Below are 25,855 nucleotides of genomic sequence, written 5' to 3'. Positions count from 1 at the left end.
TAGGGCGGGCATGTTGGAGGCCCTTAGCCGCTGTAACCGCTCAACTCCCAAGAGGGTGGGCGGATGCAGCTATTTCAATCATTGCAGGACCCCCAGCGTTTGGCCAACACTCAGAAGGCATTTGTGAAATAGCTGGAGACCAGGGGGCTTGTGCATCGGGACACATGGACAGGGGAGGACCTTGTGGTGGGAAATGTGATTGGAAGGCCTTTGTGTGCTGGGCTGAGGAGTTTATCTTGGGGGCAGTAAAGAGCCATTGAGGGTTAGGAGGGTAGGAGCTGGGTGCCGTTATTTGCGGGACAGGCTGAGTTTAGGCTGACCTCACAGTGGGCTCCTTTCCACTGACATGGCCCCTGTCTGCCCTGCGTTAGAGAACGAACATCGGCACTTAAACTTCCAGACTTTTCAGGTAAGAGTTAGGACTTGAAGGCATTAAAGGTCCGGAGGGGACTACAGTGGTTTGGCCCCGGCACACAGCGGATGCTCACCTTGTAGATGCTTGGTTGCATTTGGCATCAGGACCTTTGGACTACGTAAGTCCGCCCACTCTGGGTGTGTGCAGAGTAAATGCCTCTGGCTTCGTTGTGTATGTGGTGACTTCAGAGGTCTTGAGGGATCTTCCTGGGACATGACCGCTTCCATTTCCTAAATGTTTACTATGTGCTAACACTGCACATGCATAATGGCCCTGTTGTGGGATGGGTGTATACTCTCCCCGTTTTACAGGTAGGGAGCCAGAGGCTCAAAGGGGTGACGGGCTACTGCAAGGGTGCAGTGCTGGTCAGTGGCAGGGCCATGTCTGTCTGTCCTCAGAGCCTGTGCCCCCAAACATGGCTCTGAAGCCAGCTACATATGGCTTTTTATCAGGCAGAGGGAAAGGGAGCTTTCCCTGAGCTGCCAGAAGGGGACTCAAGACCTGTCTGCTGCAAAACAAGTTCCGTCACAGCCCAGATGTGTGACTTGAGGACGCTCCCTGGACCTGAGACCCATGGTCTTCACTGTGAAGTGAGGTGGTTGTGGGGACCGAATGTAGTTTTGCACATGCAGGGCTTAGCATCCATGCTTTCCACTATGAAGCAGCAAGCCCTTACCATGTGCCAAGCACTCTTCCCAGTGGTGAAGGGAAAGAACAAGCTCCCTGCTCCCATGGCACAGAGAACTTGTAAATAAATGAACAAATAAGGGGCCCCTGGGTGACTTAGTTGGTTAAGTGTCCAACTTTGGCTCAGGTCATGATCTCACAGTTTGTGAGTTCAAGCCCCGCATGGGGCTTGCTGCTGTCAGCACAGAGCCCACTTTGGATCCTCTGTCCCTCCTCCTTCTCTCTGCCCCTCCCTTGCTCTCAAAAAAAACAAACAAAACAAAACAAAACAAAACAAAAAAAACCCACACAAAAAAACAAAAAAACCCCCCACATGTTAAAAAATGACATCTTTTCAGAGTGGTTAAGTGCTGGGAAGAAAAGGTGACATAGTGTGGCAAGGGGGAAGGAACCTCTTTAAATGGGTGGTCAGGGAAGGCCTCTCTGAAGAGGTGACATTTGAGCACAAATGTGAATGACAAGTAGTTGGCCATGTAATGACTAGGGGACAGGATGCTATTCCCAAAGGTAGGAAGAAGGGGTGCCTGGGTGGCTCAGTCGGTTAGGTGTCCGACTTCGGCTCAGGTCGTGATCGCATGGTTCCTGAGTTTGAGCCCCACGTCGGGCTGTCAGCACACAGCCCGTTTCAGATTCTGTGTACCCCCTGCCCCCCCGCCCCTCCCCTGCTACCACTGTCTCTCAAAATAAATAAACTTAAAAAAACAAAACAAACAACAACAAAGAGAAGGCCAACATAGTTTATTGAGATGAAGAGTGGAAGTTTCTAGGTAGAAGTTGGCAGAGCCTTACGGGCTGTGGTAAGAACTCAGTAAGTGGTAGCTGTTGCCAGTGTATAACTTATTTCCAATCGTGAGTTGGTGCCACCCTAAGATCTGGAGACCAGACTTCATTCCCCGCTAATTGTGACAGCCAGTGCCCATCTCTTGAATGCTGTAAAGGCCCAGGGCCATTCAGGCACCAGGTGGCTGGAGCAGGTGAACTCCCCAGCTGGGCAGAGAAGGCCATCTGCAAGTCAGGCCTTTCTCCCCCTAACTTGGCACTGTTGACTTTTACTGACCTGGGGGCAAGGGGTGCCTGGACCCTGGAAAGCCATGGAAACATGCTGGGTCTGGAAAGATGGCCTACGCTGCAAAGAAGGATTAGATATAGAAAGCTCACCCTAATCCTCTCCTTTCTCCAGAAATTCAAAGAGCTCAGGACAAGGCTTCGCTCTTGGAAAAGGCCACTGTTCCGAGGTAGGCCTCCAGCCTCCCAGCTCTATCTATCTGGACTGGGACTCAGTCGCACAAGGAAGGTTGAGGCGCTGGTGTGGCAATGTGGGGCCGGTTTTGGAGAGGCCCGTGGTTCCAGACCCAGCTCTGCTACTGCCTCATTAGTAAAATGCAAGCAATAGTATGGCTTTTGTCTTTGGGTTGTTGGGAGGCATTAGTGCAATAATGCATCTCAGTTGCTAACGCACAGAGTACAGCTGTAAATAAACTGTAACCCTTGGGGCGCCTGGGTGGCTCAGTCGGTTAAGCGGCCGACTTCAGCTCAGGTCACGATCTCACGGTCTGTGAGGGCTGTGAGTTCGAGCCCCGCGTTGGACTCTGTGCTGACCGCTCAGAGCCTGGAGCCTGTTTCAGATTCTGTGTCTCCCTCTCTCTGACCCTCCCTGTTCATGCTCTGTCTCTCTGTGTCTCAAAAATAAATAAATGTTAAAAAAAAAAAATTAAAAAAAAAAAAACTGTAACCCTTATTACCTAGGGAAACTGAGGCATAGGAAACCCAACCAAGGAGGACACGTGGCCTGTGTTCTAGTTATTTCGGGCAATTCCTTGCCCATCTCTGGGCTTGGTTGTCCTATCCACACAAAGGGGAGCTGGCTCCCCAAAACTCTCAGTGTTTCTCGTTCTAAAACCCAAGACAGGGTCACTCACTCTTCCGGTGATTCTTTCAACCTGCCTGTCCCCAACTCCTTGGCCCTGACCCAGGGAAAATGTCTGGGTGCCATTCCAAAATGAATCAGCAGCCTCAGAGCTGCCTCCTCACCTGTGATCACAATGAGGATAATTGCCTTCTGTCCCCGGGGCCCTTTCTCTGAAGCCCTCTTCTGAGTGTCACCTCAGGAAATCCCCACAGTGACCCTAGGAAGTGGGTGCTGTTTTCATTCCCCTTTTACTGATGATGAAATGGGCTGACAGGGGGGCCAAGTTCCTCTGCCAGAAAATGATGGAGGAATTGGGAATTTGAGTCCCAGTCTGTCTGACTTTAGACCAAAGGAAACAGGACAAGTAGCTGAAGTTCAGGCTGAAGGGAATGTCTGCCCTTGGTGCTCAAAGGCCCAAGGCTGCTAGAGGAAGAGGTAGATAGTTGGCCTGATGGCAGGCTTTATTCAGACAGCAGACTCACCTGCTCCTTTTCAGGCCTTTGTACCTGGGTATAGCCCTCACTGCTGGAGGAAATCCAGCCTGGCCCTCAAAAAACCCTGGATGGCAAAGAGCAGTCCAGAACAGGGGCAGTGGAACTGAGACATCCCGCCCCCACCAGCCTGGATGACTGATTCCCACTCACACATGGTTCTCTTTGGGCAACTCCTGGCTCCCTCCTGGGTGGCCCTCAAGCCACTCAGCAGTGGTTGTAACAAATTATGACAAATGATGTCCAAGGGTCAGTGTTCAAAGAAAAGGAACAAAGGTATGGCAAAAGAGTCTTCTGCCCCCAGGGGTTGAGGGTGGGCAGTACCTCAGGGCCTAGGCCAGGGCCCTGACAAGCATCGGGGGGTCTGTGATGCCCAGCTCCTCCCGTAGAGCCCTCAGGGGCTGCTCCCAGCGCCGCTCGTAGTACAGGTTGAAGACACATGGGGCTCTGCGCCCATTCTGAACTGCCCACGGGATCAGCTCCGAAACCAGCACCTGCAGGCCCCTGTGGGGCAGCAGAGGAAAAAGAAGACATAAGATCCCCAGGGCCAGGCACACTATGTGCCCAGAAGCTGATGCACATTTTCTCAGTTAATCCTCACAAACACCTTGAAAAGAAGGTAGTTATTATTTTCATTAGCAGATGAGGAAACAGGAACTCAGTGAGGCAAAATCTTGTGCCCAAGGCTACATATTTTGAGTATGCTGAAGCCCAGATTTAAATCAGGGGCTACTTAACTCCGGAAACTAACCCTGGATTTGCCACTCCTTCCCACCAGCCCCACCCTCGCAAGTCCATTGCTCTGACCCAACACTGAGGCCTGGCCCCAAAGCCCCTAGAGAGTCCTGTGAAACATCCAAACTTCATTCGTTGCCTTGGAGACCCTATCCCAGACCGGTTTCACCTTTTTGCCCCATTCCTTCTACCCTGGCTTCCTAGAGAACTCTGGGGCTGTCCAGGAAAGTGATATGCTTGTCCCATTTCCTGGAGCCGTGGCTCCTCTGAGTTCTCCCCCAACCCCTTGCCACTTGAGAACTTACTGGGTATGGAGTCGGATCGGTCCAAAGAGAGCACCCAGGATGCACATGGGCAGGCCGGTCTGGACAGCCTCAAACCACTTCACCACGATCTCCCCTGGGGGGCAGGGTGAGGGATGGGGTGGGAGGTGAGAAGGGCCCAGGAGGAGAGGCCATGGTGCTCGTGGCGGAGCAAAGCCCTGGCTCCTCTTTAATCTCTACCAGGTTAGCTGTGCCCAGTCCTGGTTCCCACTGGGCTTTGGAGCACTTGGCTTGGGTGCAGGAAAGGGCCTGGGGAAGAGCAGAAGAAGATAAGGGCTGGAAAGGAAGCTTGGGGTCAGTGTGCAGAGGACTCTAAAGGCCGGGGTGAGAAGTCCAGGGTGGTTCCTCCAGGCCTCAGGGAGTTGCAGAGGGTTTCAGAGCAGGGAGCCCGGGTCAGCTTAGGAATCGTACAGGCAGTGGTTCAGACACACACCCAAGATGTTCAGAAAGCAGGAAAACGAGGCACTGAGCTGGCTAACTGGTGGGTGACAGACCCAGGTGGCCAGGCTGGCTGGAACCTCCCACCTCACTCCACCCCACCCCGCCCATCGCCACTCTCAAGGCAACTGGGGGGGAGCACTCACCCAGCATGTTGGTGGGCATCCCCAGCAGGGTGTGGAGCATGTCGTGTACCTCCCGGTACCGTTGGATCACATATGCTAGTTCCTCATCGTCCACGAATCGGGTGGGTGCTCGGGTGTCTGGGGAGACCCTCTGACAACAATGAGCCTCCCCTGTATCTCTTCCCAACTGTCCCCAAGGCCTAACTGGCCAACCTCTCTTTGACTGTGAACCACTCCCACCAAATTCATACCCACCAAAAATCTCTGAGGACTGTTTCTTTTCTTCAAAAAAAAAAAAAAAAAAATTTTTTTTTTTAAACGTTTATTTACTTTTGAGAGTGCGAGCCAGGAAGGGACAGGGAGAGAGAGGGAGACAGAGAATCTAAAAGAGGCTCCAGGCTCTGAGCTGTCAGCATAGGGGCTCGAACTCATGAACTGTGAGATCATGACCTGAGCTGAAGTTAGATGCTTAACCGACTGAGCCACCCAGGCGCTCCCTCTGAGGACAGTTTCTGTCCATACCTGCCAACAGGGGAGTCTGCAGGCAGGGGATATAGTGGCACTGACACCCCCATGGCCTACCCCAACTCACACAGAATGTCTCAGCCTGTTGGAATTTATGGCAAAGAAGCTCCATGGGGTAGGAGGAAGTGGTAGTTGTTTAAGCGGATAGAGTTCCAGGTAAAAGTCCTGGAGGTTGGCTTCACAACAACGCGAATATATTTAACACTACTAACTCTCCACTTAGAAATGGTTAAGATGACAACTTTTTTTTTTTTTTTTTAATGTTTTATTTTTGAGACACAGAGAAACAGAGCATGAACGGGGGAGGGTCAGAGAGAGAGGGAGACACAGAATCCGAAGCAGGCTCCAGGCTCTGAGCTGTCAGCACAGAGACCGACACGGGGCTCAAACTCACAGACCGTGATATCATGACCTGAGCCGAACTTGGAAGCTCAACTAACTGAGCCACCCAGGCGCCTGTTTTTTTTTTTTTTGTTTTGTTTTTTTTAAGTAAACTCTACCCCCAACATGGGGCCCGAACTCCTGACCCTGAGATCAAGAATCACATGTTCTGACTGAGCCAGCCAGGCTCCCCTGAGATAGCAACTCTCATGTTAGTTCACCTTATGTTAGGTTTAAACCACAATTAGAATAAAATAGGAAAAGAAGAAGCTTCCAAGACCCCTGATCCTTTTTTTAAAAAAAAGGTTTTATTTTTTCAAGTAATCTCTGTACCCAACACAGGGCTTGAATTTACAACCCTGAGATCAAGAGTTGCACACTCTGCTGACTGAACCAGCCAGGTGTCCTGGCCCTGATCCTTCACATAAGCTGCTCCCAGCCTAGGGTACTCTCCCCCGAAACCCTCAGTTTCACCTTGACAATTTCTATCTGTCCTTTATGACTTGCCTTACGTGTTCCTGCTGCAGGGAGGCTGTCTATGACCTTTGACCGATCAGGTCCATGTTATGGTCTCTTGCAGCATCCTGTATCTTGTATTGTGACGTAGTGAGTCTGCCCTTCTTCTAGACCTGGACTTTCCAGTACAGCAGCCACTTACCACATGTGGCCACCAAGCCTTGAAATGTGCCGTAGTGTGTATAAAATACACACTGAGTTTTGAAGACTTGGCATGAAGAGAGCAATGTAAAATCTCAGTAATTTAGAAATACCGATTACATGCTGAAATGATAATACTTTGGGTCCATTAGGTTAAACATACAGTAATATGCTATTAAAGTTAATTCCACTTGTTTCTTTCTGCTTTTACTGAAGTGGCTAACAGCAAGTTTTAAAGCCTCCTACTGGGGGCGCCTGGGTGGCTCAGTCGGTTGGGCGTCCGACTTCAGCTCAGGTCACGATCTCGCGTCCGTGGGTTTGAGCCCCGCGTCGGGCTCTGGGCTGATGGCTCAGAGCCTGGAGCCTGCTTCCGATTCTGTGTCTCCCTCTCTCTCTGCCCCTCCCCCATTCATGCTCTGTCTCTCTCTGTCTCAAAAATAAATAAACATAAAAAAATAAAAATAAATTAAGCCTCCTATTGGCTTGCGGTCTCTGTCTGTGAACGGTGCGGCAGCAGCCTTTCGGCTGCAGAGGGGCTACCAGCTGATTTGCTCACTGTTGTATCGCCAGGGCCTGGGTGAATAAACGTCTCACGAATACGTGAGTAAAAGGCCAGCTCCCGGCAATTTTCTGACCCCAGGAAGGGATGACAACTGTCCTCTTCTTACCCACCCACCTCCTCAGTCCTCAGCAGCACCCATGCAGAACGGGAACAGTGTGGTGTTCCTGTCCTCAAAGCATGGTGTCAGCCTGTCCAGGGGCCAAAGGATTTGATGTCTTCGTTGCTTTTGGGGTTGCTGGCTGAGTGGCCTTGGTCCGCATCTGTGACCTCATTGGGTCCCGGGTCCTAATCTCTTCTTCTTTTAAAAAAAAAAAAAATTTTTTTTTTTAATGTTTATTCATTTTTGAGAGACAGAGCTGAAGCAGGGGTAGGGCAGAGAGAGAGGGAGACACAGAATCCAAAGCAGGCTCCAGGCTCTGAGCTGTCAGCACAGCCCTGACACGGGGCTTGAACTCACGAACCATGAGATCACGGCCTGAGCCGAAGTCAGCCGCTTAACTGACTGAACCACCCAGGTGCCTCGCTTCTTCTTCTTTTTTTTAATGTTTTACTTATTTTTTAGAGTGCAAGAGGAGGAGGGGCAGAGAGAGGGACAGGATCCGAAGCGGGCTCTGCGCTGACAGCAGTGAGCCCAGTGTGGGGCCTGAACTCACAAGCTGCAAGATCATGACCTGAGCTGAAGTTGGATACTTAACCAACTGAGCCACCCAGGTCCCCCTCCTAATTTCTTCTACATGTCGTGTGAAGCTGAAGGCGATCACGGTGACAACAACTATATTTATCAAGTATCTACTATGTGTCAGCACTGTATGAAGTCCTTTACATATATCATCACACTGCACCCTCATGATCATCTGGTGGTAGATATTATGAGCCTCAGAGACAGATAAGAAAAGGGCTCAGAGAAGTTAAGTAACTTCCTGAAGATTACACAGCTAATCAAGTGGCTGGAACAAAGTCTGTTGGATTCCAAAGCCAGTAGCCTTAACATCCATTATTTATAAACCATGTTGAGTGCCCTGGCAGCTAGACATTAGGTTCCCTTACCTTAGATAAGTGATATGAGGTTCAGAGAGGTCAAATGATTTGCTCAGGGCCATAAAGCTGGGAAGAGAGGTATGATCCTAACTTAGGCTACTCTTAACTCCAGAGCCCATGCTCAAAATCTTGACACCACAAGATGACCAAACCCTCTACCAATGTCAGCCTCAGGGAGGGTGGCCTCACCTTGAACTTTGATATAAATCTCTGCTGGGACAAAGGTATTCCTTCTCATTCCGTGGGCTGCTGGTGTCAGTGCTCTACAAGTGTCACAATCTCTAGGGCTGTTATCACAACTAGGGCTGAGACTGGGCAAGGTGCCCAGGGAGGCCCTGGCAGTCCCATCCCCTCCACAGCAACAAGATGAAAGGCAGTCCCTCCCTGGGTGGCACTTGGGGAAGGCTACCCTGGTGGGTTTCCCACTGATGAAAGAACTTGCTTCCTGGTGAAATCTGAGCAGATGGTAGAAAATGGGGCAGGGGCAAGTGTCAGGAGAGTATAGGGAGCAGATTATTTTCTCAGGGACAACGATCTTCTAGAGTAGTAGGTTCTCAACTGCCCACCAGGGGATATTTGCAACGTCTGGAGACATTGGTGGTTGTCATAACTTAATGGGGTGCTACTGCCATCTACGCGTAGAGGCCAGGGAGGCTGTTAAACATCCTCGAATGCACAGGGCAGCCCCTACAAAGCATTAAGTGGGCCCAAAAGTCCGTAGTGCCAAGGTTCAGAAGCCTAGTTCTAGAGCAACCTGGAGGGCCCTTTGACAGAGGTGCTTTGATGGGATGTGTGTATTTTGGGAGGGAGGGGTTGAGACAGGGAAGGTGGCCCAGCTATATCCTAAGGCCCTTTTATAAATCAGGCCATGGGGCACCTAGGTGGCTCAGTTGGTTGAGCATTAGTCTCTTGGTTTTGGCTCAGGTTGTGATCTCACGGTTTGTGGGATCGAGCCCCACATTGGGATTCTCTCTCTCCCTCTCTCTCCACCCCTCCCCCACTCTCTCTCGTGCTCTCAAGATAAACATTAAAAAAAAAATAACAAATCAGGTCATGTTACTACCCTAGTTGAAACCCTCCATGTCTTCCCATTGCTCCCGCTATAAAATACAGACTTCTTCCCATGGCTGGCAGGGTCTGACCTGTCACCCACTGGCTGCCCCCCTGACTCCTATGTGGCCGCCTTGGTCAGTTTTCCTGTTCTGAAATACACAGGGCCTTGCACTTGCCAGGCCCTCTGCTCCTCCTCCTCTTCCGAGTCTCCTCAGAGGGGCCTCCTGTGACCTCCCCATCAGACATGGGCCTCCGACCCCGTCTCGTCGTCCTCCATCATGCTGACTGTTGTTCTCACCATCTGCGAGAATGGAAGCTCCACAACAGCAGGCTCTTTGCCAGTTTCGCTCTCTGTGTCTCAACTACTGAGAACAGTATTGGACATTCTAAGTAGTCAATAACTATTTGACCTGAATTTTTACACAAATTTTTTTCTCTTATTGCTTTACTGTTTTCTTCTCCAAACCAGAATATTAGTATCTCAAGAGCAGGACTTTGTTTAGTTCACCATTATATCTCCAGCACCCGTAACCATGGATGGCACAGGGCAGATTCTGAACAAATGAGTGAGTTCCTCAGTAGCTGGGACTCTCCCCACCAGCTCCTTTCCTCCTTGCCTGGGGCAGAGAGTGTCACAACTTGTCATACCCTATCTCTAGAACTGGGGGGACATAGTACAGCAGTTGAGAGCATGATCTGGGAATGCCTGGATGGTTCAGTTGGTAGAGCATGTGACTTTTGATCTCAGGGTTGTGAGTTTGAGCCCCACAATGGGTGTAGAGATTACTTAAAATGTTAAAAAAAAAAAAAAAAAAGGTGTGATCTAAGTATGAATACTGCCTCCATTTATACTGGCTGTATGAAATCATCAAGTTGCTTAAGTGCTCTGAGTCTCAGTTTCTTCATCTATTAAAGGGGATAATAATAGGACATACCTGACAAGGCTGCTGGGAGGGTTCAGCAAGACCAGGTATGAGCCTGGCACCTGACATTCAATAAGAGAGTTTGGTTTTGTTTTGTTTTAGTAAGACACTACTAAATACTGGCCAGTATTATCCCTTGGAGTTCCTGGCCCATTTGCCTGTCCCATAGAAAATGACAAAGCCTTGGCACAAGGGACAAAAAGCACACCTGCCCGTGGTGGCCACTCAGGACTCCTTCTTCCTCAGGATGTCACTCCCATGCCCTTCTCTGCCCTTCCTGGTGACTGTCAAATGCACAGAAGCTGGAAACTCACATTCACATCTAGGAAACGGAGATACTCTCGGCCAAGTGAGCCCTCAGGCAGACTACGGAGCTTGTCCAGGTCAAGGGTGGACAGTAAGATCCGCGGACGCTCGCTGCAAGGCAGAAGGCAGGACTTAGGTATTAGAAGCGCATCAGCAAAGGCAGGTGAGAGATCCAGTTAGAGCAAGGGTGTGAGAAGTGAAAGGGCAGAGAGCAATAATGGGGCCACAAATCCTACTGCAGGACGATGGCAGGTGCCGAGGAGATTATGACAAGCTAAGGCCACAGTCTCTGCTTATAGGGGCACAATCTCGGGGGCATGTCTCAGATGTAATCAGGGTACTCACAAAGGGCACTGCAGGGCTGGGGGGTTATAGCTAGCCTGTTAGGAGAGCTTAGGGAAGGCAGAGGGCTCTGTGGCTGGAACTGGGCTGAGGCCACTACACTGCACTACCCACGGGTCATCACAGTGTTATGTGAATGGCGCCCATGGAGTTGGGCAGTGCCCAGCCTGGGCAGACATCCATGGCCAGTGCATCAAGAAGAGCTCCCCAGAGGAACACAATGTGACCTCAGAGAGATCAGGATCCCCAGAGAATTTCCTCAATCCCCCAAGCAGAGTTGGGACCTACCGTAGGATCTGGGCACCCTCTGGATCCCTCTTCATTTGGTCCCTGAGGACCTTCAGGGCATGAAGTCCTGTGGTCTCCCCTAGAACCGCGACCATGTCTAAAAGAAAAGAAATGGGGACAAATGTAGGACATGATCTCAGGTAAGTTACCAGACCTGATCTGAGCCTGTCTCCTACAGGATAAACTGAAATACAATCTATCTCTTAGGTACAAGGATTTGTTAAATATTTAGCAAATCTCCTTGCACACAGTAAGTGCAAAATACATGTACCTATAATTATTACCATTGTTACTAATCTAATGGGTTGAGAAGGCTCTGGTTAGCACAGTGCTCTAAAGAGTTTACAAATCACTTTTACACCCATTATTACAACAGAATACCATGCCTCCATTGATAGGTGCAAGCTTTGGCATCAGAGTGCTAGGTTTGGGTTCAGCTGCAATCTCACTATTTAGGTTAACTTGTGCAAACTGCTTCCAAGCCTCAGGGTCCTAATTTATGAAATGTGGAAAATACCTTTCTCATAGGGTTAATGTGAAAAATCAAGAACACCGTGTACATAGAACACTTACTGCAGTGAACGACCAGAATAAAAGCTCGGTGAGCAGTTAGCATCATCATTTAAAAAAAAAATTTTTTTTCATGTTTAGTTTTGACAGAGAGAGAGAGAGAGAGAGAGACAGAGCATGAGGGGGGAGGGGCAGAGAGAGGGAGACACAGAATCTGAAGCAGGCTCCAGGCTCTGAGCCATCAGTACAGAGCCCGACGTGGGGCTCAAACTCACGGACCGTGAGATCACCACCTGAGCCGAAGTCAGACACTCAACCGACTGAGCCACCCAGGTGCCCCAGCATTATCATTTTTATTAGTAGGAGTAATAGTACTTTCCAGAATACTTAGAATCCTGAGAGGGAGGATAAATGTACTGTAGAACCCCAATATGTTTAAATCCAGCAAACACTGGGCATTTGTTATGTCAAGGCACAATCTAAAATACTGCTGAGGGGTGCCTGGGTGGCTCAGCCCGTTGAGGTATGATTCTTGATCTCTGGGTCGTGAGTTCGAGTCCCATGTTAGGCATACAGATGACTTAAAAAATGCTGCTGATACAGTGGAATAGGGCAGTCATGGTCTCTGACCTCATAAAGTTTAATTTTTAGTGGGCTGTTACAATTTGACGCATGTTATTATAACAAACAAATCATCTATTTAGTGGAGAGGTTCTCATTGTGGCTGGATAACTGAATCTTCCGGGAAGTAGTTTATTTAAAAACGCAGGCCCTTCTCTCCCCTCCCTTCCCTTCCCTTCCCTTCCCCAGGCTTGGCCGGTCCAGACTGAGGTCAGGGTGGGACCCGGGCATCTGCATTTTTGTGAGCCTTGCGGGTGATGATGGGGTGCAGCCAGGTTTGGGTACCCCGGCCTAGTTTATTCTCCAGTTACCCCCTAGGAGACGGGTAGAGAGAGGTCGGCACCTGCCCAGGCTTCCCAGGCAAGGGCGTGCGCGGGCAGCCTTACCGTGGCGGTACGGGTTGTAGAGGGCCATTCCGGCCGAGCCCGCGGCCAGCAGAACCTTCTGCAGCGGGGAGGTGGGGATGTGCTCAGGGTAGAGCTGGCCGGCGCCATGGCGCGCGCCTCGGAGCAGCACGTCTACAGGCATTAAAAAAAAAAAAAAAAAAAAAAAAGAAAAAAGCGCCGCGGTCAGAGGAGCCGGGCGCCCCAGGCCTCCCTCTCGCCTCTGCCACTTACCTACAGCCGGCCCCCGGTGCCCGGGGGGCGGGCGGAGAGGGCGCAGGGCAGCTCGCAGCAGGGTCGCCATGGCAGCGGGCACCCGCGAGCAGGGCCGGGTGGAAGCCGCACGCCTTTCCGGGCGCGGAGCGCTCTGAAGGGCGTTTGGAGGGGAAAAATCGTAGTACGGCCAGCAAAGGGTCCTATCGCTAAGTATCCGAAGAAAACCCAGACGGCCTGTCCGCTACCTACGTCCACCAAAGCAAAACTCTCCCCATGTCGCCTCACTCCCAGAAAGCTTTCCCACGTGAGCCCCGCTGGCATGGACTTCAGCGCCGGGCCCTACTTCCCTCCCCACTGCGCGTTTTCCCCGAGGCCAATAAGAAAGAACCTCTTCCGGCTGCGAAACATGGCGGCGCCCAGGGTCAGGACATATTTGGGAACGGGACAGTACGGCACTTCCGTTGGGGTCCCGCTAGTCCACTAACCCGCGCCGTGGGCCTAGGGGAATGGGGTCCCGCCGCCTGGCGCTGGCGCGGCTGCATGGGCTCTTCGCGGTCTACAAGCCCCCGGGGCTGAAATGGAAGCACCTGCGGGACACCGTGGAGCTGCAGCTTCTGAAGGGTGAGTGCCTCGAACCGGACCCACAACCCCGCTCCGGTTCTCCCGGGAATCCATCTCCGCTTCTCATCCTTCAGGCAAAATAAAGTCATGTGACCCAGTTCCCCGGGCAGATCGCTTTCCAGATCGCTGGTTCTGTACACTCCCTTACTCCTCGCTTTCCCCCCGCGTTCAGATGGGTAAACAGACTCAGTGTTGTCCGTTGTCATAAGTAGTAGAATCAGAATTTGAACCAGTCTGTTTCTTTCTCTTTTTTTTTTTTTTTGCCTTTTCTCCTTATGTTTATATTTTTAAGTTGTTTTTATTTTAATTCCAGTATAGTTAACATACAGTATTAAATTGGTTTCAGGTGTACAATATAGTGATTTGACAATATAGTGATTTAACAATTTTATGCATTACTCAGTGCTCATCATGATAAGTGTACTCTTTATTTCCCAGTACCTATTTCATCCGTTCCCCACCCACCTTCCCAAGTCTGTGTCTTAACTGCTGCTATTTGCTACATCGTGGGCTTTCTCTTCTACAGCTCCATTCTTCCCTGTTCCACCTTCCCCACGTGTTCAGACAGAACTGACCGGATATCCTTTACCTTTGTGTACTCAGGTGTCAATGCTGGGAAGCCTCCTGCCCCTGAACAGCGTGTTCGGTTCCTGCTGGGCCCCATGGAAGGCAGTGAAGAGAAGGCGCTTACCCTCACAGCCACCAGTGTGCCTTCTCTCACCAACCATCCGCTGGGTAAGGCACCTTCAGGCCAGGGCCTGGCTGTCACTCCCCAGGTAATCTCTGCCCAGAGTCCGTGTCCCAGTCAGTGCTTAGATTCCTGTCCCGGATCCTTGAAGGGCCACAGCAGGGATGACGTATTTGACCAGGGATTGGCCAGTTTTCCTGAAAAGAGCCAGAGAGTAAATATTTTAGGCTTTGCGGGCCCAACTCTGCCATTGTAGTGCAAAAGAACCTATAGATGGGACGCCCAGGTGGCTCAGTCCGTTGAGCATCAGTCAGACTTCGGCTCAGGTCATGATCTCCTGTTCATGGGTTCAAGTCCTGCATCAGGCTCTGTGCTAACAGCTCAGAGCCTTGAGCCTGCTTTAGATTCTGTCTCCCTCTCTCTCTGCCCCTCCCCTGTTTGTGCTCTGTCTCTCTCTCTCTCTCAAAAAATAAAATAAAACGTAAAAAAAAAAAAAAAAGAACCTGTAGGCAGTGTGCAAAGCAATGAGCCTGGCTGTGTTCCAATGCAACTTTATTTGTGAAAAGTGACATTTGAGTTTCATATAATTTTCCTATGTCACAAAATATTATTCTTTTGATTTTTTTGAACGATTTAAAAAAGAAAAAAGAAATTTAACTCATGGGCCATTAAAAAAACAAGTTTGGGGATATAGCCTGTAGACTGTAGTTTGCTGACCCCTTTTAATTATTCTGTAATTATTCTGGGACTCCAGACGGCAATTGACACCCTCAGGTAGAAGTCCTAAGGAGGGAGTTTCGGACTCTTGGGAAAGAGTGACTTTTTTAGTCAACAGAGCTGCCCAAGAATGGAACGGGTTTTATAATGAGCTCTCTGTCACTAGATGAGATTAGAAAGATTGAGGGGCTTGTCCAGAAACCATTAAAATCCCTTTGACAGTGATATTTAGTGACTCTAAAGTGTAACAAGTATGATGTACTGAGGATCCTCTCTGTACTAGATACTGTGTTAAGCTTTTACCAAATACCATCTCATAGAATTTTCACCAGAATCCTATGAGGTGGGTCCTGTTCTCATTTTTCAAATTGAGGAAACTGAGGCTCAGTGTTGACATTAAGTAACATAGCCTAAAATCAGTAGGCACTTAACCATCCTGTATCCTTCCCTTAGACACCTCTTGATCTATAGAAGGGTATATGCTTCTGACTCATTTCCTGTGTACGGTCTTTTTTTTTTTTTTTTCTTTTTCTTCAACAGCATTATCGAGATAGAATTGATATACAAAAACCCACATATTTTAATGTATGTATTTTTGATGAGTCGTTCATTCTTTCACTAGGTATTTCCTGAGCACCTAGGTTCTCTGGGGGTAGAATTAGGAACCCACGCCCTGCCTTCAGGAACTTACCATGTCCATTTTCTCCCTGGGGTGGCCAGGAGTCTCCTTCTGCAGCAGCTGAGTAGGAAACTCGCGGCCCAGTGTTATGCCCAGTCTACGCAAAGCCTCTTACTGGGGGAGCGATGAGAGACAGAGTAACAAGCCCTTTTTCTGGGCCCAGGGGACTGAAGAAGTGGTTCTAGGCCCCAGAATCCATGGTAGGGAAGCCCGAGAGTCCACCCCCATCCTGGTTTGGGCTCCATGAAGCTACATTCTAGGAATGAGGTCACCATGCAGGCCAAAGTCATCCTGGAAGCTGGATTCATTGAGGAAAGGGACCTTGTTTGTTTCTTTCCAGTCTGTGGACCAGCATTCACCAGCTTGAAGGTTGGCGTGGGACACCGGCTGGATGCCCAGGCGTCTGGGGTACTTGGTAGGTGATGTGGTGAGCCTGGGGGTGCAGTGATGTGGTGAGCCTGCGGGAGAACTGGGGAGCTGCCAGGAACCCGGCTTACTTCCAGCCTGACAGCCATTTCTCACCATTGCCCTCCTCCCCTGATTCCTGCCCCAAGTCTGATCAGCTGCTGGAAGGGCCGGTGGGGGGTGGGGGGGAGGGGATGTCACAATTGCCCACCTTTATCAAGTGATTCCTGTATGTGACATGTGGTACAAAGCCCTTTGTGCACATATATTCCTGACTACAACCTTATTAGGTAGATATTTTATGATTTTATGAAGAAAAGAAGGCTCCAGGAACTTAGGTGACTTGGTCTGGGTCACGTGGCTAGTGAATGCCCCTCGTCCAGGGAGGGAAAATGGTCATCACTTGTGGGGGGTAGCCAAGCGCGTGACTGGCCCCATTGGCCAGGGTCTGAATGTCGCTGGAGCTGGACACACAAAGGCCTGAGTCATGAGCCATCTGTGCCCCCGGGGTCAGGCGGTGGCCACATCCTCCATGCACGATAGTCACAGTCCCCTTGTCTAACTTCCTGGGGCACAGGCAGGCAGACATGATCTCATGCTCCCTCTCCAGGAGTGAATGGAGGATCATTCTCTCCTTCAGCCAGAGGGAGAAACAGCCAGAAAAAGGCAGGGAGTGGTCATAGTGCCCCTTTATTGGGCCCTTCCTTTGTGTTGATTTCTTCCTGTGCATTGCCTCAACCTTCACAACACCCGCAGGGATCAGATGGCATTTTTATCCCCAGTTTGCTGATGGGGAGCTTGAGGCCCAAGTAGGTTAAAGGGCATGCTTAGAGCCATCCCACATTTGAGTGCAGGTCTGTGTGACTGGGCCAGTGGTCTCTTGCTTTTGAGCACATCAGAATCCCCTGGCGAGCTTACTAAGGATCCTAGGCCCCTCCTCTCCAGCAGTCAGAGTCAGTATGTATGGGTGGGCCCTGAAATCTGCATTTTCATATCTACGCAGAAGAGCTTACTTGTGCTGTCCTTACCCCCCTCTGCTGGCTTTAGTAGCATTGAAGGTGGGAGTATTCTGGTGGTGGCTGTAAGGGTTGGGGGTCCCAGGGAAGGGGGAGTCAGGTGTGAGATCAGCCTTGCTGTCTTTCAGTGCTTGGCGTGGGACACGGACGCAGCCTCCTCACCGACATGTACAATGCTCACCTCACCAAGGTATGGGGGTGCTGGGGACAACTCATTTAGCCCCTGGTCCTTTCCCTGGGAGTCACTGGTGGGACTCTGAAGCCGAGAGGATTCTGTGGGGGAACGGGCCCGGCCATCAGCAGGCATTGTTTTATGGCCGTGTGCTGGGGGATAAGGATAACACAGCAACGGCTGTAGGCATTACTGCGTGCGGGCTGCTCTGTGCCGAGCGCTGCACGTGGACCCCTGTGGACTCCCTTGTGGATGCCTCACAACTTCCCCAAAAAGTGGGATCTAGTGTTAACCCACCTTACAGATGAGAGAACTGAGGCGTTGAGAGGGGATGTCACTTGCCCAGGGTCGTGCAGCCTGTAAGGAACAGAGCTGGGATTTGAACCTGGATCTGTCTGACACCAGAGCCCGATCATGACACCACTCCGTTCCGTCCTCAAGACTGAGAAGTGGATGTCGCCGCCTAGACCTCAAGGAGTTTGTGTCTGGACTGGGGCCGTGGAGTCTGGCACCATGAATGGGGACAGAGGTGCCGTGTCAGAGAGCCTACATTTTTAGTGGTTAAGAGCAGTTTTTGGAGCCAAATGGCTTCAGTTCAAAACTAGCTTCAAGGTGTCTGGTTAAGCGTCCAACTCTTGATTTCGGCTCAGGTCATGATCTCATGGTTTGTGAGTTGGAGCCCCGTGTCAGTCTCTGTGCCGACAGCCCAGAGTCTGTTTGGGATTCTCTCTCTCCCTCTCTCTGTGTCCTTCCCCTGCTCCTACTCTCTCTATCTCAAAAATAAATAAACATTAAAAAACAAAACACAGGGGTACCTGGGTGGCTCAGTCAGTTAAGTGTCTGGCTTCGGCTCAGGTCATGATCTCACGGTTCATGAGTTCGAGCCCTGCATCGGGCTCTGTGCTGATAGCTCAGAGCCTGGAGCCTGTTTCAGATTCTGTGTCTCCCTCTCTCTGTGTCCCTCCCCAGCTTGTACTCTGTCTCTCTCTCTCTCTCTCTCTCTCTCTCTCTCAAAAATAAATAAAAACATTAACAAAACAAAAAACACATAAAAAACAGCTTCTACTCCTCTGCCAGCTCTGGGTCCTTGGGTGGATTGCTTAATATCTGTGTATCCCCCCTTCCTCAAGTCTATAATGGGAGAGATAATAGTACCTCCTCCATAGGGTTACTCTGAAGTTTAAATTAGTAACTGCGTGCAATGTACTTAGCACAGGCACTTAGCACAGTCAATAAATTATTGTCACTGTTGCCATCATCTCTGTGACAGAGGCAGCTGCACAGATTGTATTTGGAGGGGGAGGGAGAAGCCAGCAGGGTGCACTGGGAAGGGCCCAGCATAAGTTGTTAGGTTTGTCTGGAGAGGAGAGTTATGCAGGCATGAGGTGGTCATAGTAGGGTTGTCATTGTCCTTTGCAGTCAGGTGATTGCTGTCATAGAAAAGTCTGGTGCCCTTCCCGACAGGGGCAGTGAGGTGGCTGGGGGTCTCTGAGTGCCTGCGCTCCCTGAGGGGAGACCTGAGGAACCCCCCCACCTGTGGCCTGTCTAGCAGGTTGGGGGTTTGAGCTGTCGGCTCACTTCCTTCCTCAGTGCTGAGGGAGAGCAGGGACACTGACCATTTCTTCCCCTCCCTGTCCCTGCAGGATTACACGGTGCGTGGCCTCCTGGGCAAAGCCACAGATGACTTCTGTGAAGATGGGCGGCTGGTGGAGAAGTCAACATATGGTGAGAGCCCGCAGGAGCCCAGGGCAGAGGGAGGAGCAGCTGTGGCTGCCTTTGCATTTGCTGTCCCTTGGTTCCTACGCCCCCCCCCCCCCCCCCCCACTCCCCGTGCAGGCCATTCAGCCTCCCTCGGTGACTCCCAACACACTAAGTTCAGTCTGGCTGTTAGAGGGCCTTGGGCACATGATTCTGTCTTCCATAAACAAATGCCATGTGTTCCCCCTTTGCTTCCCCACCTGGCATAAATGTCACCTCCCCAGGGAAGCTCCTCTAACCCCCAGACGAACGAGGTGGACTCTCAGAACAATAATCGACTAATGATTCATGATTATTTAATATCTGCCTTCCCATTACACTGTCACCCGTGAGAACAGGGACTGTGTCATTCCACTCCTGTGGTTACACAGCGCAGAGCCTGGGACGTGGGAGGTGCTTATTGGTTGGATGGATGGATGGTTGGAGGGTTGGCTGCTTGGATGGGGGCTGATGGATGGCTGGATGGCTCATTCTTTCCTTCTTACTCTCCCCTGTGTTCTGACATTTTCCATAGATGTAATTCATTTCTTATTTAATGGATGTTTTTTGAGCACCAGCCACGTGCTAGGTACTGGGGGTGGGGAGAGGATGTATGATGAGTCAGATGGGGTCCCCAATCTCAGTGAACTCACAGTCCGGCAGGGAGAGCAAACACACACCACCACATCACCTGGAGAGGATTAGAAACATGTGGCAAAGTAACACGATTATGTCTGTACATGTGAGTGTATCAGCATACAAAACACATCTAAAGATAACTAGCAAGTTGACACTTCTGGGAGAGAGGAAGGCAGAATTTGGAGGAGAGGGGAGGTGTTTGTTAATGCTAATCTAAATTTCTGTTTTTCGTTTTTGATGTGTATTTATTTTTGAGAGAGAGAGAGAGTATGCACAAGTGGGGGAGGGGCAGAAACGGGGGAGAGGACAGAGGATCCGAAGCAGGCTCTGTGCTGACAGAGAGCCTGATGTGGGGCTTGGACTTGTGAACCATGAGATCATGCCCTGAGCCACCCAGGTGCCCCCTAATCTAAATTTCTTAAAGAAGAAGGGCACCTGGGTGGTCAGTTGGTTAAGCGTCCAACTTTGGTCATGATCTCGTGTCGTGGTTCATGAGATTGAGCCTTGCGTCGGGTTCTGCACTGATGGTGCAGAGCCTGCTTGGGACTCTCTACCCCTGCATGTTTGTGCATGTGTACGTGCTCTCTCTCTCTCTCTCACTCAAAAAATAAATAAACTTAAAAAATTATTGTAAATTTCTTCTTTTTTTTTTAAATTTACATCCAGATTAGCATATAGTGCAACAATGATTTCAGGAATAGATTCCGTAGTGCCCCTTACCCATTTAGCCCATCCCCCCTCCCACAACCCCTCCCATCACCGTCAGTTTGTTCTCCATATTTATGAGTCTCTTCTGCTTTGTCCCCCTCCCTGTTTTTATATCCTTTTTGCTTCCCTTCCCTTATGTTCATCTGTTTTGTCTCTTAAAGTCCTCGTATGGGTGAAGTCATATGATGTTTGTCTTTCTCTGACTGACTTCACTTAGCATAATACTCTCCAGTTCCATCCACGCAGTTGCAAATGGCAAGATTTCATTCTTTTTGATGGCTGAGTAATACTCCATTGTCTATATAGACCACATCTTCTTTATCCATTCATCCATCGATGGACGTTGGGCTCTTTCCATACTTTGGCTGCTGTTGATAGTGCTGCTGTAAGCATTGGGGTGCATGTGTCCCTTCGAAACAGCACACCTGTATCCCTTGGATAAATGCCTAGTAGTGCAATTGCTGGGTCGTAGGGTAGTTCTGTTTTTAGTTTTTTAAGGAACCTCCATACTGTTTTCCAGAGTGGCTGCACCAGCTTGCATTCCCAATTTATTGTAAATTTCTTAATGATTTAAAAGTTTTTTATAACATTTATTCATTTTTGAGAGACAAAGACAGAGCACGAGTGGGGGAAGGGCAGAAAGGGAGGGAAACACCACAGAATCTGAAGCAGGCTCCAGACTCAGCTGTCAGCACAGAGCCCGACGCGTGGCTTGAATTCACAAACCGTGAAATCACGACCTAAGCCGAAGTTGGATGCTTAACTGACTGACACACCCAGGCGCCCTTTTTTTCTTTTCTTTCTTTTTTTTTTTTTAAAGTGCCCCACTCTTGATTTCAGCTCAGGTCATGATCCCAGCATAATGGGATTGAGCCCTGTGTCAGGCTCTGTGCTGAGTGTGGAGCCTGCCTGCTAGAGATTCTCTCTCTCTCTCTCTGTCTCTCCCTCTCCCTCTCCCTCTCCCTCTCCCTCTCCCTCTCCCTCTCCCTCTCCCTCTCCCTCTCCCTCTCCCCCTCCCTCTCCCCCTCCCTCTCCCTCCACCCACTTGTGCTCTCTCTCTCTCAAAATGAAAAAAAAAAAAAGTTAAAAACAGAGCAAATTAATGCTGGGAAAGAGACCCAGGTGCAGAGTGGCAGGAGCCAGGAGAAAGAAATGACAGGCTCCAGGGGCGCCTGGGTGGCTCAGTCGGTTAAGTGTCCTACTTCGGCTCAGGTCACAGTTCGTGAGCTCGAGTCCCGCATCGGGCTTTGTGCTGACAGCTTAGAGCCTGGAGCCTGCTTCAAATTCTATGTCTCTCTCTCTCTCTGCTCCTCCCCCACTCATGCTCTGTCTCTCCTTCAAAAAGAAAAAAAGTGACAGGCTCCAGGAAGTCTTCCTGGAGGAGGCTACATTTGAGGCTCCTCAATGAGGGGGAAGGAAGCAGTGGTGGGTGCATTTCAGGTAAGGCAACAGGGTGAATAAAGCCAGACAGAAGGAATAAGAGGCTTAGTCCCTTCCAAGCTGGCAAGCCTTTGGTTACCACACCTGTGCCCAGAGCTCTGGCCTTTGGAGTCAGAAGTTGGCATCTGCCCAGCTGGGTCCCAGGATCAGCCTTCTAGCCGTTCATGAGCGTCCCCAGGCTTGGCAGCTGCCTGCCCTTGTCACTCAGTGGGTCCAGCAGGCAGAGCCCCTCCCTCTTCTTGCCATCTGTTTCTGCATTGAGACAGATGGCGGTCTCCCTCACAGGGTCCCTGGCACAAGCAACCCTAGATTGGGGTTCAGGGGACCTGGCTTAGAATATTGGATAAAGCTCATTTCCAGAAGAAACTTTTTTTTAATGTTTATTTATTTTTGAGAGAGAGAGAGAGACAGAGACAGAGACAGAGCACGAGCAAGGGAGGCACAGAGAGATAGGGAGACACAGAATCCGAATCAGGCTCCAGTCTCTGAGCTGTGAGCATAGAGCCCAGTGTGGGCTCGAACTTGTGAACCATGAAATCATGACCTGAGCTGAAGTCGGATGCTTAACTGACTGAGCCACCCAGGCGCACCCAGAAGAAACTTGGAGTGTATGAGCCCCTTGAAAATGTCCTCACAATGCTGAGTTCAGATATAACTTTGTAAGAAGAGGGTTCTGGGCTTTCCCAAGATTCTCAAAGGACTCTCAATCCTCTAGATGGGAACTCTGGGACAGAGGGTGCTCTGGGACACCCTCCAGGTTCCAAGGACAGGGCTGGTTTGGGGGGAGGGAGTTCACCTGTCCTCAGCGGGCACCTGTGTGCTGACCATCCCCCCTGGCTTTTCCAGACCACGTGACCAGAGAGAAACTGGACCGGATCCTAGCCCTGATCCAAGGTTCCCATCAGAAGGCCCTGGTGATGTAAGTGGAGCCCAACCCACACTTTCCTGAAAGGGGCCCTTGAGGAGGTGCTGGAAGAGCAAGAAATGCCCACTGGGCTCCCTGTAGGCTCCGCCCACCCTGGGGCAGATTCCATGCATCTCTTTGGAGCCCGAAAGCAGACTTGAAGCAGCCCTTCCTTCCACAGCACGCAGAAGTGTTTCTTTGTGCCAGGCCAGCCCCTGGGGAGACCAAGGGGGAACAAGAGACCCCGGCTGGCCTCAGTGGGAATATATGATTTAGTGGAGAAGGAAGCCAGGAACCCACATGATATGATGTAGAGCCAGGGGGTGGGAGCAGGCAGCATGTGCATGACTGGAAGCTGGGGGGTGTGTGCAGAGGAGGGCAGAGCCTGTATCTAAAGATTGGAGGGGACAGAGAAAAAGGTGGCTGGAAGGGCAGGGAAGATGGAAAGAGAATGAAGAGCTTCAGGAAAGCTCTTTCGCGAGACGGGGCAGGGCCAGGGGCAAACAGTCTGCCCAGCTCCCCACTCCATGCCAGTCCCCTTCTCATCCCCAGGTACTCCAACCTCGACCTGCAGACCCAGGAGGCCTACGACATGGCCGTGAGAGGCTTGATCCGGCCCATGAACAAGTCCCCGATGCTGATAACGGGCATTCGATGCCTCCACTTTGCGCCTCCGGAGTTCCTCTTAGGTAGGCTCCCCCAGGAAGTTGGAGCAGTGAGATGGGGTTCGTGGGTTTACAGAGGCTGGCACGTGACAGCCCCAGTCTCTGCTGGCTAAGGCGCCAGGACCAGCGTCCTTCTCCGCACGGGGCTGGACCTGACCAAGTCACACGGCACACGGATCGAATGCTGTCCTATCCGCTGCCAAGTCACCCTTTAGAGCCAGCCTTTAAGTGAGCAAGTTATACTCAGGATCTTTGCAGCGTTTCAGGTTTCAGCAAGCCATCAGACGGCACCCTCACCATCCCAGTCCTGCCCACCTCCTTCTCTCTGTCTTACTAACCAGGGCTCCTTTCCTTGAGTACCGATCAGGGCTCTCCCAGTGCTAAGCACCTTATGTAGATTATCTCTCAGACTTCTCACGACCACCCATTTTATAGATGAACATACGGAGTCTTAGAGCAGCATTTCTGGAACATTAACCTGCCCACAAATCACCTGGGGGTCTTTTTTTTTTTTTTTTTTTAAGTTTATTGATTTATTTTGAGAGAGCGTGAGCCAGGGAGGGGGTAGAGAGCAGGGAGAGAGAATCTCAAGCAGGCTCCACGATCCGCTCAGCACGGAGCCCGATGTGGGGCTTCATCTCATTGGTGAGATCATGACCTGACCTGAGTCGAAATCAAGAAATCAAGAGTTCGGAGCTTAATTGACTGAACCACTCAGGTGCCCCCCCCCCCCCATCCCCCCCCCCCCCCCCCCGCCCCTTTTTGAAGTTTATTCATTTATAGAGAGAGAGAGAGCTCTGGCGGGGGTGGGGGGGGCGTGTCTTCTTTAAAAGGCAACTTCTGACTCTGCAGGTTTGGGTGGGGCCTAAGATTCTGCAGGTCTAACAAGCTTTCAGGGCTGGCCCTTGGGCTACATTTGGAATGGCAGAGCCCTGGAGAACTAAGATACTTTGCTAGGGTTATCACCCAGCCAGGAGGTATCACAGGGAGTGGATCTAGATCAGCAGACACCAGAGGCTGTGCTCCCATCCGTGGGATCTGTTGTTATGTACCCCTGGCAGAGGTACAGTGCATGCACGAGACACAGAAGCAACTGCGAAAGTTGGTGCACGAGATCGGCCTGGAGCTGAAGACCACTGCTGTCTGCTCCCAAGTGCGGCGTACCCGTGACGGCTTCTTCACCCTGGACGACGCCCTCCTGAGGACCCAGTGGGACATACACAGCATCCAGAATGCCATCCAGGCCACAGCTCCCCGGGTGGCAGTGGAACTGGAGAAGAGCTTGAGGCCAGGCCTGGGCACCCCGGCAGCGCCCCAACCCTAGCTGGTCCTGGGACTCCAGGGGGCCGAGCTCTGCCTCAGGGCTGGAGAATGGTGCTGGGCATTGAAGGGCCAGGCCACTGGTGGGGCACCGGATGGAAAAGACAAGAGTTGTTCCTGAGCGGCCACTGATAACTGCAGAAAGCAAGGGTAGGGGGAAGCTTTTCTACATGTGACATAAAACTCCGAAGCTGTAAGAAAAAAGATCCACAGACTTGAAACAGTTGAAAAGGAAGAACTTCTTTGTGAAGGAAAAGGTGATAAACAAATGACAGACTGATAAAAATACTTGCAATATGTTTAAGAATGAATAGCCATAATGTATAAAGAGCTCTTATAAAAAAGAAAGAGACAAGAAAATTGGGCCAATGGCATGAATTGTGTGTGTGTGTGTATGTGTGTATGTATATATATAATATATATATGTTCTATATACATATATTTTCTACATGCATATATATATATATATATATATATATGTATATATGGAAAGAAATACAAGTGGCCAGTAAACCAGAAATGATGCTCAATCTCTCTAATGATGAAAGATTTACAGATGAAAATGATATGCCTTCTCCTTGCCTTTCAAAACAATAAAAAGAGAATATCCAGTATTGGTGATGTGAGAAAATGGGCAATCTGTGCTATTGGTAGGAATGCACGACTGTGTAACCTTTTAGGATTTTAGGAATACTTGGTAGTATGTGTCAACACTAAGAACACTCCTGCCCTGAGACTCAGTGGTTACAGTTTCAGGAATCTGTCTTCTTACTCTGATTCCAGAAAATTGTAGGTACATAGATGGTCATAGCTGCATTGTAATAGTAGCAAATAGGAAATGTCACTATCCTCCATCAGTAAGGGACTGTATAAATAGACGAGGTGTATATAGGGTCCAAAGGTTCTCTATTCTAAGGGCACCTGGCTGGCTCAGTCAGTAGAACAGGCAACTTTTTTTTTTTTTAATTTTTTTTTTAATGTTTATTTTTGAGAGAGAGAGAGACAGAGTGTGAGTGGGGGAGGAGCAGAGAGAGAGAGGGAGACACAGAATCTGAAACAGACTCCAGGCTCTGAGCTGTCAGCACAGAGCCCGATGCGGGGCTAGAACTCGGGACCAGTGAGATCATGACCTAGGCCAAAGGCGGACGCTTCACTGACTGAGCCACCCAGGGTCCCAGAACACGCAACTCTTGATCTCAGGGTTGTGAGTTCCAGC

The 25,855-nt window shown here is 50.3% G+C and overlaps 2 protein-coding genes across 3 annotated transcripts; one reads left to right on the top strand and one right to left on the bottom strand.

Annotated features, from left to right (window-relative positions):
* Positions 1–1,825: 1,825 nt before the first annotated feature.
* COQ4 (coenzyme Q4) lies at positions 1,826–13,253 on the bottom strand. Of its 2 annotated transcripts, XM_019420957.2 has the most exons (8): positions 12,947–13,243; positions 12,716–12,847; positions 11,199–11,295; positions 10,577–10,679; positions 5,145–5,274; positions 4,543–4,636; positions 2,845–4,006; positions 1,826–2,599 (listed from the first exon to the last, which is right to left on the bottom strand). In XM_019420957.2, exons 1-7 carry the CDS (start codon positions 13,014–13,016, stop codon positions 3,835–3,837), a joined length of 798 nt encoding a protein of 265 aa, XP_019276502.2. In that variant the 5' UTR covers positions 13,017–13,243; the 3' UTR covers positions 1,826–2,599; positions 2,845–3,834. The 2 variants fall into 2 exon arrangements, with proteins under 2 accessions (XP_019276502.2, XP_019276503.2); XM_019420958.2 differs by lacking the exons at positions 1,826–2,599; positions 2,845–4,006; positions 4,543–4,636; positions 5,145–5,274 and adding an exon at positions 9,326–9,701 and having other exon boundaries at positions 12,947–13,253.
* Positions 13,254–13,314: 61 nt separating this feature from the next.
* On the top strand, positions 13,315–25,253 carry TRUB2 (TruB pseudouridine synthase family member 2). The gene is given in 9 exon segments (XM_019420953.2): positions 13,315–13,549; positions 14,153–14,284; positions 15,974–16,048; positions 17,183–17,244; positions 18,870–18,951; positions 22,597–22,669; positions 23,207–23,343; positions 24,381–24,622; positions 24,624–25,253. Coding segments are annotated over 9 exon segments (1,002 nt in total). The 5' UTR covers positions 13,315–13,434; the 3' UTR covers positions 24,708–25,253.
* The last annotated feature ends 602 nt before the right edge of the window (positions 25,254–25,855 follow it).

The sequence above is a fragment of the Panthera pardus genome, unplaced genomic scaffold (genome assembly GCF_024362965.1).
Source record: "Panthera pardus isolate Hobbes unplaced genomic scaffold, ASM2436296v1 HiC_scaffold_20, whole genome shotgun sequence".
In the NCBI taxonomy this organism is placed as follows: Eukaryota; Metazoa; Chordata; class Mammalia; order Carnivora; family Felidae; genus Panthera; species Panthera pardus.
This window is presented reverse-complemented; position numbering and strand designations above follow the sequence as displayed.

Bases quoted from the DNA above. Each gene is read 5' to 3' on its own strand.
- COQ4 (XM_019420957.2), bottom strand. From the start codon at position 13,016: ATGGCGACCCTGCTGCGAGCTGCCCTGCGCCCTCTCCGCCCGCCCCCC. The intron at 12,848-12,946 runs GTAAGTGGCAGA...TAATGCCTGTAG, and splicing joins GCACCGGGGGCCGGCTGTAG to ACGTGCTGCTCCGAGGCGCG. The intron at 4,007-4,542 runs GTAAGTTCTCAA...GCTGCCCCACAG, and splicing joins CCGATCCGACTCCATACCCA to GGGCCTGCAGGTGCTGGTTT.